The sequence below is a fragment of the Rhinolophus ferrumequinum genome, chromosome 12 (assembly GCF_004115265.2).
Source record: "Rhinolophus ferrumequinum isolate MPI-CBG mRhiFer1 chromosome 12, mRhiFer1_v1.p, whole genome shotgun sequence".
NCBI classification, from domain to species: Eukaryota; Metazoa; Chordata; class Mammalia; order Chiroptera; family Rhinolophidae; genus Rhinolophus; species Rhinolophus ferrumequinum.
In genome coordinates this window covers 46,725,148-46,738,484 of record NC_046295.1, presented here as the reverse complement: position 1 = coordinate 46,738,484, position 13,337 = coordinate 46,725,148, and the positions used below count along the sequence as shown (strand labels likewise).

The 13,337-nt window shown below is 43.0% G+C and overlaps 2 protein-coding genes across 2 annotated transcripts in view; both read left to right on the top strand.

Annotated features, from left to right (window-relative positions):
* The first annotated feature begins 625 nt into the window (after positions 1-625).
* Positions 626-7,874, top strand: LOC117032406 (uncharacterized). Its single transcript, XM_033123933.1, has 3 exons — positions 626-2,072; positions 3,290-3,401; positions 7,784-7,874. Exons 1-3 carry the CDS (start codon positions 1,571-1,573, stop codon positions 7,872-7,874), a joined length of 705 nt encoding a protein of 234 aa, XP_032979824.1. The 5' UTR covers positions 626-1,570.
* A 324-nt stretch (positions 7,875-8,198) lies between these two features.
* LOC117031528 (F-box/LRR-repeat protein fbxl-1-like) overlaps positions 8,199-13,337 on the top strand; it is a 73,272-nt gene continuing 68,133 nt past the window's right edge. The window contains exon 1 of the mRNA XM_033122018.1: positions 8,199-8,309. Within this exon, the coding sequence (XP_032977909.1) occupies positions 8,199-8,309 (111 nt within the window). The remainder of the gene's footprint in view (positions 8,310-13,337) is intronic.

Sequence of the window (13,337 nt, the reverse complement as noted above, 5' to 3'; positions counted from 1 at the left end):
TGATTTCAGAAATGATGGCCACCCGGTGTTGACAGCTTCCCAAGACACCAACATGAATCCCTCAGAAAATCAAACCTTCAGGCTGAGAGGCTCTCAGATGTCATCGCATTATTTAGCAATTGGAAAGAAACCCACGCTGCAGGAAACGTCCAAAGTGGCTCCCATGGAAGCTGAGCAGTGTCAGGACCACAGGCACCATGAGGGACCTGGGAGAGAGAGCTTCCCTACAGAACTGGACCTCCATCTGTTGGATGATGATTTGGTCCCTGAGACACAGAAGTTGCGACATGTTATAAATTGGGCCCAGAAGTTCTTGACCAATCCTCTAAAAGAGCATGGGTTGAAGAGTCCCACAGCTTCCCTAGGGCTCCCCCAGGCTAACCTTTGTCAAGGTTCAAAGGCTCTAGGTAGTAAGAGAAACACCCCTCAGAGTTCATCTGATTCTCCACCCCTCCTCAGAGAGGACCAGTCCAGCACACGAATAGATATTCACTGCTACTCTTTAAGCCCCCAGAAGAACTTGTCAGAAATGGACTTGTCTTCAGAATTTCTAAGTTCCTTCCAGAAGGAAGGTTTTCAAGGCAGTCAGTCTTGTGGGTGGCAAGGAACTACGGTTAGGAAGGACGGGGAAGGAAGAACTTCCGGATGCCCTCCTGATAGGCTTCCACAGGAAGATTATGCACGACAAACGTATCAGAGAGCAGGAGATAGTGGTATTCAGACCCCCAACAAGGATAAGATGTTTCCTAAGAGACTGGGGGCTCAGCCACAACTCAGACATACTTCTGAAGAAAGGAATGTTTTAGAGGAAGCCAGTCAGAGCCCCCCCAGAAAGAGTTACTTCTGGACTCCACTGACAGACAGCTCAGAGGAGGAGCGTTCAGATGAACCTGGGGAAAGCAAAGGGACACTTCGAAGAGGTGTTCTAGGCAGGAAGTGTAGAGGGTACTCAGGAATTGCCTTGTCTCCCACAAGTGACAGCAGCACACTACTGTCGAAAACTACAGTGCAAAGTGGTGTTTCCTCCCTTGGGGACACACCCCTGGAGGGTGAAGTCAGGGAGGATTGCACAGGAGCCGTGGAGTCCCCGGTGGGGACCCCCAAGGATGTCACAGGGGAATTCAAGGCTGACAGCTCCAAAGGTGAAGGCCCCATCCAGAGACTGCCTGGGGGTCAACAAACAACCCCCGATGGCAGCTCTAGTCAAAGAAGAAAGGAATCAGAAAGTGTGGGGTTTAGTTTGTGGTCCCGTCAAACTGATATTAAGCATAAAAATGAATGGAAACATGCTGTCAAGGAAAGCGTGGGAAAGACTATCATGGGGAGAGTGCCGAGAGGTGGTCCTAACAGAAGTGTACAGAGTTCTGCTAAAAGCAGCCCTCTGGTGATAACACATCCTGAAAGTTCTGTGAGCCCTGAAATTACCAGCCTCTCACTGAATGTGTCAGAGGGCCCCTTGGAGAATGCTGCGTTTCATTGACGGTCGGGCACCAGTGTGTTCCGTGGAGCCACTGCAGATGCACTCGGTACACGCAGCAGCACTTGGTTTGACCAGTTGCCGCCACCTGAGATGGATGGCAGTTCAGTACAGACACCCCGAGTGTTCACCATGCAAACAACTCATAAGCAAAAAGAAAAGACACTTTCTTCAAGTCATCTCATTTCCAGAGATGTTTCCAAAACTGGTTTGAAGAGATCTTTCCCCCTCCAGGATGCTGGCGCTAGCGTTTCCTGGAGAGATGAGCTGCCACATAAACCAGAGCAAGGGGCCAGTGTACTGGAGACATATTTCTACTACTTGCAAATGCTGAACAAGATCAGGGGTCTCTCTTCAGAAGAGAGGAACTCTTCTCTGCCTTTCCAGGGGCCCAGACTGTCTGAATCAGAGTCAGCAATCACATCTCCAGAAGGAAAAGGCAGGTCTAAAGGGGCCAGCCTACGGGAGACAAAGGAGCGGGCAAATGGGTGTGAGAATGATGTGGCTGTGGAAGCTGGGAGGGACACCTGTCCCCGAGAACAAGGCCATGCGGAAGAGACCGCTCCAGATGGGGCCAGCGTGTGGAAACCTCAAGGTAACCATGGTATGAAACCAAAGCTGGGAAAAGAGTCTCACGGTAGCAGATTCACTGGCACTTGTACAACATGTCAGCTGGCCACTGGGAATGAGACACAGACTCCTACATGTATCGCCTCTTAGCTTCATTTTCCATACATATAAAACGGGGATGGTCTTAGTTTCTTTGGGCTGCTATAACAAAATTACTATAAACTGGGTGGCTAAACAACAGACATTTATTTTTCACAGTTCTGAAGGCTGGAAGTCCAAGATCAAGGGCTGACAGACCTAGTTCCTAGTTCACAGATTGTTTTTTCACTGTGTTCTCACATCACAGAAAGAGAGAGAGGAGAAACAAGCTCTCTCACGACTCTTGTAAGGGCACTGAATCCCGTCATGTGGGCTGCACCCTCATGACCTTATGTAATTCTAATCATCTTCCAAAGGCCCCACCTCCTATACCATCACATCGGGAAGTAGGGTTTCGACATAGGAATTTTGGAGGGGACCCAAACATTCAGGCCATGACAGGAAAAATTTTCAGAGTAAAGTATAAACCGTAAGATGCTATGCAAATATTACTTTAATTTTGGCAGATCAAAAGCCATTAGCTAATTAACAGTAATCTTAGAAAGTAATTATTCTGAAAGATACATGCTATAGCATTCTTCTGGTTGAATATATATTTCTCTCAGGAGGTTGCATTTTCCATGAGTGTGATGATTCAATTCATTTTGCTGTCTAGCAGTTTGTGTGGAAATAAGCATTTTATGCCTTTCGTCTAAAATATATTTTAATAACCAAGCATTAGAAAATACAATCTTCCTCTCCAAGTTGAGTGCTGTGCAGGTAGAAAATGATTTATGCATTTTCATTTCGTAGAATAAGCTCAGATTAGGAATTTAAAACTTCTTGATAGATCTTTGTGCAAAATTTTTTTTCTTATTTGAATTCATTCTCGTTTTTTGGAACTAGGTTATATGATTTGTTATAAACAATAGGAAAATATAACATTCTCAAGCTATTTTGAGATACAGTACAAATGGTAAAAGACAATACTTATGCAAGTATGCTTATAATATACGATTTGGGAAGCTCAGTGACGTGCCTCCATCAGTGCAGATAACAGAGTATATCTGCAAAATAAAATCTATGTACACAGTAAAATCCATGTGCAAAATGAAATCTATCTGAAACCTGAAGGATTTACAACTTTTTATTTTCTACTTTTAGGGAAGTTATATTCTGCTACCCGCAAAATGACATCCAAAATGACCGGCTGTGGGGGATACCGGGAAATGTCTACTGCATGTTCATCTCATAAACATGGAGAGGTGACGCTAAGGTTGGACTACTCTTTTGTTTTGTCACATACTGTTAATATTTTAAATAGCTAAGTATCAACATTGGCAATCTTCTGAGAAATTAGTTAATCCAGTTTATGCAATGTGGCAAAATCAATTATGCACTGAAGGTCTACCATGTGGTTCTGTGATGTGGTGTATTCCACTCTTTTCACCTCTTTCCTGAACTGGCTTACCGATGCTTGAAATAGTCACAGGTCTGATAATCAGAGGAGAGAGGTATTGCTGTATATATTCATGCATTTAAGAGTGAGAGCATTTAAAATAGAATGCAAACCATTTGATAAATAGAACGGAAGAGAACACAAACCAAGCATGAAATTGCACCAAGTAATTTTGTCTATTTACATACTAAGTAGAGCTAGATCTTCAGGAGGAAACTAATTTGTTGTTAGGAATGGAGAAGTAGAAAAAAAATCCCATTAATATTTACAGCTAGCCCAACTTCAACTACCATATTGGTTCACATGAAAATAAATGTTATATTCTGAATACATTTCTCTCAATTCTGCTTTTTTAAAAATGTGAAATTGCGCAAGATTCCTTAAGGAGTTGCCCCCAGAATCCAATTAGTATTTGGTGTATCCCCATTAGCAAGACCTCTGCAAAGAGAATATACAAGCTCAGACATTCTCTACTTCCGAGGCCCAATTCAAAATTATGTCAGCAAAATACAGTAATAGGAGGACACTCTCCTCCCTGCTAAGAATCCTAGCTGGGCTGTTACTTGGCATTTTTCTGTGTGTTTTTGGTGCACAGCCTGTGGCTGAATGAAGTGGGCTGTGTGTAGAACTTCATTCTACACACAAGACCGGGACATGAGGGCAGTTGCCCTCCCATGAACAGCCAGATAGATAAGGCAGGTGTCCTTTCCCAGCTTCTCCCAAACCTGTGTCATTGGCTGGAGTGAATGGCCTTTTAGGAAGAGGACGGTTATTTTTCCATCAAAAGTCAATGAGTAGCTGCATTTACCCTGTTAGTACTTTGCATCCAACTCATTCCAGATTGTGAAAACTTTGAAGTGGAAGTTCTCAGAGTGTAAGGCCCAACAGAAAGAGGAGGCCCTTGATTCCTTGGCCCCACTTCTGGAGCAAAGTCAACTGGAGGTCATGACCAGAGTGTCTCCTTCACCCCCGTCTCATTGCCTTAGTCACCATGAGAAACTTCTAGCTTTTTGCACATTTCAGAGAACAACAACAGAGGGCTTGACTTAACTAATTCTTGTAACAAACTTTTTGAGACCCTCTTCTGAGTAGATACTGCCTTAGGCAGGCACTGAGGACACAGCAGTGAGCCAAACAGACAAAAATGTTTCTCCTTTCATCAAGTTTAAATTCTGGTGGAGCAAGACAGAAAATAAAACACACAAGGAGATGAGTGAACCAGGAAATATAGCAGATGGTGATAGGTGTTTTAGAGGAAAATAAAGCAGCAAAGGGGGATAGAGAGTGTTGGAGGGGCTGTGATTTTAAATATGGGGGCTAGGAGTGTCTCACTGGATGAAAATTGAATAAAGAACTGAGGGGAGGCTCTTGGGGAAGGAGCTGAATGGGGTCAACTAGCAAGTGCACAGGCCCTAACTGGGAGCCTTCTTATTTATTTGTGTGTGTGTGTGTATCTCTTTGGAAAAGATATGTGTGTAGGTATGTGTCTGTGCACATTTTATATGTGTGTGTGGATATGTGTCTGTGCACATCTGTCACAAATGAACACAAATGCAATCATTAATAAGCATCCTGTCTACTATTTTCTTTTCTTAAATTTATGTATAGTTGGTATACAATCTTACATTGGTTATGTTAGTTTTAAGTGTATAATATAGTGATGCAATATTTCTATACCTTACAATACGATCACCCCACTAATTCTATAATAGTAATCATCTTTTACCGTGTAAACTACTTTGTTACGTAAGCAGGTCTTAGAGGTCTTTCCACACCAATGGACAGGTCAGTCTCATCGTTGGTGGCCGCATCCTGTGCCACGTGGTGCATGTGCTGTGTGTAGTTAACCGGTTCTCCACGAACATACGAGGCTGCAGCCAGTTCACAGTCGGCTCTGTCTGAGAACTTGAGAGGCATTTTCTCTACCTGTTGCCCATATTGGCTGTACGGTTGACTCTCAGCCTCTCTCCATGCTCTTTTCTTTCCTTTTCTCCTTCAGTTCAGGAAAGACCCATCCACTTTCGCTCCAGTGTCTGAGTCCTCAATAGTGACAGCTCTTGCTGACAGATGTCCTGTCAGTGCCTTGTTTGCTCACTGATTTAGCTGTGGAAAGGAACAGCTTTCCTGTTTCCTGTAAGAGACTTCCGAAATGTATTGTGTTGGCGTGTCCAGACAGTTGTGGTGTCAACTGACATTCTTGTGCTTCATTTCTCCCAAAGTCTGTACAGTCTACTTTCTGTATCCAGGGGTTTACCATCTGTGGATTCAACCAACTGTGGATGGAAAATTTGTGTGTGTGTGTGTGTGTGTGTGTGTGTGTGTGGTATTTTTTTTTATTAGTTTCAGGTGCACAAGACAAAGTAATACTTAGACGTTTATCATTTATATCCCTCACACTGTGTGAACCCCCCTCCCCCCATCCACTATCCCTCTGACATCGCACAGAGCCATTACATTTCCACTGTCTCTATTCCTAATGCTGTACTGATGGAAAATATTTGAAAAAAAAATGTTACGTTCTTGCTGACGTGTATTAACTATGTAGTTAGGCCTATAATGGTTGTGTCCCTACAAGTACAGACTTTTTTTTCTTGTCATTATTCCCTAAACAATACAGAATAACAACTATTTACATAGCATTTATATCAGGTGATATAAATGATCTAGAGATGATTTAAAGCATATAGGAGGATGTGTGTGCGTTATTTGCTAATACTGTGCCATTTTATAGAAGGGACTTGAGTATCTGAGGATTTTGGTATCCACGGGGGTCCTGGAACCAGTCCTCTGCTGATACCCCCTGGAACTGAATGGCCTCAGCAGCGCTGAACATGACGGTCTCATTCTGGCCTCTAGTGGATGATGCTGTTTCCACATGCAGGCTAGTTATGCTGGTTTAGCAATCCCTGCTGCAAACAAACTGTGAAAAACATTTTTTCAAAGGTCAAGTGCTTTTCCTCTACCTTCCAAATATGTAACTCATTTTTTTCCTGACCTAAAATCCTGCATTGTGTCTTTTTTCTCTTGTACAAGATCTTGGAAATATTTAGGCAATTAATAACCAAAGTGATTTGAGATGAATGCATTCCTTTTGACATTTGTAACATTTTGTGTAGTTCTTTGTATGCAGGGGTGGCTTTTATGGCAGTCCTCTTTGTTTCTTTCATTGTCTAAATACTTAAGGTTTTAATTTATTTCTGTAGTTAAATGTTTTCTGGATGTTTATTCCTTTTCCCATTTATTTATAACTTTTTAAATTGTATGGTAGCAGAAAGCCACTCTTTCTGCCTTTTCTCATCCTTTTTGGCTTTGTTTTTCTTTTAAACAAAGTATAACACGACTTACATAGAATTTACATTGTATTAGGTAGCATAAGTAACCATTTCTGCTTGCTCAGGAGGATGCAGTGCCCTGAGCATGTGTAACTGAAGTGTCCTCTGTGAGTGGCTTGCTGAGTGGGAACATCGCTTTATTTTCCAGACTCATTTAGTGAGCTCATTCTGCCTGAAATGTTGGGCTGGGGTGAATGGTGGGTGGTAAATGCTGAATGGAACCTGAGGTCCAGTAATTGGCACCCTTATTTCCATGTGGCACTGCTTTAGTCCAATGGGTTAATGAAATGGGGCTGCTCTCTGGGGTCTGCCATCACGGCAGCTGGCATGGGGGTTCATCCACATGTAAGAATATGCAGAGAGTAGAAATGAAAGGCAGTGAATTATGCATAAGGAAAGAGCTTTCCTTATTCACTAAAATGGGCAGGACATTTGATATTCATATTTTTAGACAGTAGAGAGGAAGGGGTGAAGTCTGTTGAGTTGTTTTTACCTAAGTTGTAAGCTTGTCTGTTTCCTTTGAACATAAGTGTTATGTAGTCATAGATTTCAGGTGGCTCCATATTTCCAAATTATATGTCTTTGGGTAATTTAGCACGGGTCACATTATTTGGGGAACCCTGATGTTACATATTAAAGGAATGGTGAACTGTGGTCACTCAACTAGTAAACAAAATGGTCCAAGAAGTCGTTTTGTTCTGGGGGCATCTCTTAGACCAAAGAGATTTTGTGAGCTGGACGTGACTGCAATGACATTGAGGAGATGTACACATGAACTTCCAAAGGACGATTTTCTCTGCAATGCAAATGCAAGGTAGTGCTGTCATCAAGCAATTAAATTGTTCCCCTGTGCTTTTATTGCCATAGATCTCAAAGCATTTCAAGACCAAACTCGGCTGAAGCAGAGGAGGGAACCTCTACTGGGACTTATCCCTGTGCTTATGCTGTTGGTAGGTAGCCAAGTCATTAATATGCCAAGTGGTCAAATCTGTCAGATGGAAATGAAGAGAGAACAGTTGCGTGTGCCAGACCTAATTAAGATCGAAAAACCAAGAGGAGCTGATAAGCAGGGGTGAAGAAAGGGAACCTAGGTCCATGACTCTCCAACTGCTAGCCTGTTAACATCCTTTTTGGAGAATCACTCATAAAAATCTATGGTTTCAAGAATAATTTTTAAAACTTTCCTCCAAAACTTCCTTATTAGAGAGTTATCATTGAATGCCACTAGCATCATTTTTTATACTATAAATAATAGGCTCAATCCCAGCAGCTCTTTGTGAAGATGGACCAACATGCTCATCAGAACCTCAGCAAAGACCTCTCTCCACGTTGGTCTTTCTGTGTGTCTCGTGGGCTGCGTTTACATGGTAAGGAGGACAGGCTTCATGAAGAGGTAAAGCCCTGGCCTGCTATGACCAGGGGCTACGCTGCCCCTCGGGAGAGTGCAGCCTTCCACAGCCTTCTATTGTGTTCAGAGTTGTCAGCGACAGACTTCACGGAAGGCCAGCTTGCCCTTCCTGTTTAGAGAACCATTTGTTCATTAAAGGAGCAGCACTAGAGAGTTTTCATCAATCCAAGAGCTGGGTAAAGATTTAATTGACCTGATGAGGGTGGATTTCTACGTCTACAGTTAGCATCTTGCCCTCTGAGTGGCTATAAAGACTGATTTGCACGTATCACCACCTGAAGTGAACTCCCACGGAGATGCTGGAGATTCAGGGAGGCAATAATTAAAACCTCTTTCTTCCCTTCCCAATTAAGGGATGATAAGAGTCAGAGAGATTACAATGTGGGCTTTATAATGCAGGGCTGAGTTATGAGTTCAAGTTGGCTTTGGACTCACGAGACACAAATAGGTTTTCATCTCATATTATGTTTAGGGGGCTTTATAGAAAGATACAATGCGGGAGATACAGCAAGCACAGTGTCTTCATCTGAACAAGCGAAGGACTGGCTCTTTTTCCTGTTTCCCACATGAGGTATGTAAGGCTGCCACGAGCTTGAATGAGAGCCAAGGTGTGTGCACTCAGCTGGACCCACAGACGTCATCGTTCTTCTTCCCCGTTAATGTTTCATATCATTCTGGTCATGCAGGCCTACACCTACATGCCAATCCAGGTGCAGAGTCACTCAACAGAGGGGGAAAGACAGTCCCCATTTATCTGAACTGCCATTTCTAAGGTAGTTCGGCGGGGCGGGGCAGGTTGTTTGTTGGCCCGGTGTTAACACTTGTCTTGCCGTTACTAATTTAACATGTATCCAGTGAAATGCCGGATCCTCTCCACCCCCACCTGCTCCTCTCACAGCCTCCCATATCGTGGTCAAGTCCAACTCCACCTGCCAGTTGTGCAGACCAAAAGCCTCGGGCTAACTAACCCATGGCTCCTTCTCTCTTCCAAATACCACACCTACTGCCACCACCCCTGCCCAGGCCACCATCTCATTGTTGGCTTGCTAGGCAGTCCCAGGCCCTTCTGACAGGGTCAGACAGCTGACCTCTGCCCCTGCCCTTGTGTCAGGACTTTGGAAAGAAAGGGCCCTGAAGGGGTTGAAGAGACTTCCTTTTTTGAAAATCAGCAAGCAATAATTCCCTCTCCTGGGGTGAGTGATGGGTGGGAGACAGGGCGGGGAAATTACTTAAAGTGAAGTCCCACCACATACAAGCATAAAGCCCCTGACGCGACAACTGTGATTTAGTAAGAAGATGCTGGTGGACCAAGTGCACGCCCCGGAGCAGGCCTCCAGTAGAGGGCGAAGCCTGTCATTCCTAGTTGCAGTGCGATCTCTGAGTGCAAAACACCGATGGTGAAACAACCAGTGCACGGATCTTGCTTTCTGATACCATTCTCTCGTAATAGGAACCAGTATCCTAGGAGAAATGACTGATTCTAGGACCAGTACAAGGAATATGCAGGGAATATAGTAGGAATACACCACAGGGAATACCCTGGAGTATCAGAAGTAAGGAATTGCTCAAAAAACAAAAGGATGGGGCATGTCAAAGGAACATAAGAGCCATCCTGGAAGAGCTGACCAAAACTGGCGTAATTTGAGCAACAAAATAAATAATGTATTATTGGGTTATAACTGAAAATATAAAATAAACATCTGTGAGTCCATGTTGATATGAATGGATGAAGGAATAAATAAATGGAGAAGAGAGAAATTTTCCTTAAAGAATTCCAAATAATTTATGTATTAATTATTAACTTATACAATGAGGATGTGGAACTTGTTAAAGAACAAAATTCATCTGAGTACATTTGAAGATCTAATTGGCTTTATTAAGTGATTCATGAATCAGGCAGCATCCCATCTAGCAGCGAGAAGAGTGCTGAGAGGGGCTGTACAAAATGGAAGGTTTTTATAAGAAGAAGGGTGGGACAAGGGAGCTATTAGCAAAAGAAAAGAAAGGATTATTTTTAGGCCAGGAGAGCATCTTTTTGGGGGGAGGGGCTCAGCAAGGGTTTTATCATACGTATTGCGTCTTCTTCCTGTGGGGGATGGAGAGGGCCACTGTGACAGGTGACCTTCCCAGTGCTTGACCAGAAAATGCCAGACTGGTTGATCAAGACTACGTTTCTGGTGAAGGTAGAAACTGTAATTAGGGGCTTTAGTACAAGTGACGCCATTTTAGGCCTCTGGTTTTCTGTTTAATAGCCCCATAATTTGCGTATGGGTTACACTTAGTGGCTTATTAGAGTATGGAAAGGAGGAAAAAGAACCTTCCAGGGGAGAACCTGGCAAGCACTACCTCAGAGCAGTGGTCAAGGCCACATCGACAATGACAAGTCATGCTGACAGCACACAGCCCGTGACGTATAAGCAGGGCACTACACCTCTGTAGTCGTCTTCTCCCAAACCCATAAACCCCATCTAACCACAAGAAAAACATCAGACAAATGCAAATCAAAGAACACCCTACAAAATGCCTGACCAGTACTCCTCAGAATTGTCAAGGTCCTGAAAAACAAGGAGAGTCTGAGAAACTACCTCAGGTGAGAGGATCCTAAGGCAACACAATGACTGAGTGCAACGTGGTATCCTGGATGGGATGCTGGAACAGAAAAAGGAGGTTAGCGGAAAAACTACGAAAACATGAATAAAGTGTGGAGTTTTTAAATAGTAATTTTCCAGAGTTGGTTTCTTGGGTAGTGACAAAAATACCATGGTGATGTAAGACGTTGACAGGCACAACAGAGTGAGGGGTATTCAGGAACTCTCTGTACTATCTTTGAAGATTTTCTGTATGTGTAAAACTATTCTAAAATGGCAGTTTATTTTAAAAATGTTATGCAGAATTAGTAAGCATTTCCACTTGTAGCCTATCTAAGTCCATACAACCTAGACCTTCAGTGGCTGATCCAACATTAATTCTTGGAAGAGGTCCATTGGATGTGATTGAACAGCCTGCTGAAAAATGCCTTTTATGTCATTAGGGTTCAGTGTGATTGTTTCACCTGTTTATGCAAATGCTCTATCCTTAGACCCTGCTGGTTGATCTTCAGCCATTTATTACCTAATTTACATTCTCTATCTTTTTTTTTTTTAGATATATATGATTCTTGCCTCAGTTGTCACATTCACTACCATAAGGAAACATCTATTTAGATTTTAATATCTAACTCCATATGTATGAGGCCATTTAGAGGGAGGAGATTATTGTTTACTGGCTGCTTCCTACGTACCAAGCACTGCTGTTAGGTGCTGTTTCGTTCAATCCAAATTATGCAGAGGGTTTGCATTCTGCCTACCCCAGGAATGGATTTTTCTCTCTAGGACTCATTGAAATGATTAAAATTACTGTTATCCTGATTTTTTTGTATAAAATTCCCTTCGTCATAGTGAGGCTGGAGAAGAGATGTTCTATGGGGTGAGTGTCCACAGTACTTTACTTCTCTCTGATCTTACATAACTGTAGGTAGTTACACTTTACTCTTTGTTCTCTCTCCTCTTTCATCACGTGGCTGGGTGTCTGTTTTTCCCTCCTGCGGGTCTGGCTGCGGAGTGTGATTCTAGTTCAAGCACGTGGGCAGGCGGGGCAGGGACCTGGCCCTAGGGCCGCTCCCCGCCAGCATGGGGGTGCAGTCTGATGGGCAAGCACGTGGTTTTGGGCAGTTCTTCTCTACGCGTTTTCCGGTGTTGCCCACTGCTCCTGTTGTACTTGTATTGAAACCAAGGCTCCCTGTGACTTTGATTAAATTTAGTTTTAAATCCTAACTCTAGAAGCCATATCCCTCTCTCTATATACCTCTATACCTCTGGACCTCTGGCAGGCTCAAGATAACATCTTGACCTAAGTTATGTTTCAGCTTCTGAGCCCTAAGGTGGAATGAACCCCTGGTTACTTTCCATGAGACCAGACATAGGGAGGCTGGAAAAGACCTCAGAACTGTCCTCAAGACCTAAAGAAATGATTTATTACCCTTACTTCACCTCCAGCCAATCAGCTCCCAGCGCAACCCCATGGTGTTTGTGTCTTGATTTTGCCCAATATAAACTATAACCTACACACCATCGGGGAGTCCGTTTTTTAGAGCACAAGCTCCCCATCTCCATATAGGACATTTCAGTATTAAACTATTTTTTCTTTCTATACTGCAAACTCCTGTTCATGGGTGTCTTTGGGCCAGTGTGTGCAGGCAGGTGGACTCAAGGAAAAACACTGGGGTTCCAGTAACAGTATCACAGAAGCAAGGAATACCAGCAGCTCTGCACAGCAAGCACGTTCCTTATTCTGTACTTGAAACCTGGAGGAGGCCTAGCATAGGGGTGGATGTGTTCATTTAACTTTTGGAGCTTGTAACTGGTTTCTCACTAGAATCCTGGCCACACTGTTCAATGCACATTCTTCAGGTTTTTCAACAGTAAAGCCATCTGTATAAGAAATAGTAATAAAACAGTTTGAATTTCAACATGATGTTACTATTTTCTTTTTCTCTGTGATAAAATTGTACTCGCCATTGCTTCTGTTAACCTGGAGCCATGAGCTTTACTTGCTCCTGAGGTGGTCAGCAGTCTTTATTACTGTTGTCATTATATAACTAGATTTTTTTTTCTTAATTTTTAAATTTTGGAATAATTTTATATTTACAGAAAAGTTGCAAAGATAGTATAGAGTTCCCATATGCCACCATTCATCCAATTTTCCCTAGTGTTAATATCTCCAAACAATGTTTTAATCCAAGCCATTGCAAAACAAAACATTTTTTCTGCCACAGGGGACAGTGAGGCAGGTAGGAGGAAAGGGACAGGAGTTTGATACTTGAAGTCAGCAATTCTTCAAAGGAAACGAATGGTCAAGCTTATGTGTTTTAAACATTGTGGGCTTCTGTTTACTCCAAGGGACAGTGTGTAAGGGCCTGATATAATCCCAGACCACATGGTTCTTTTCCACAGATTCCAAGTGTTTTAAAAGTAA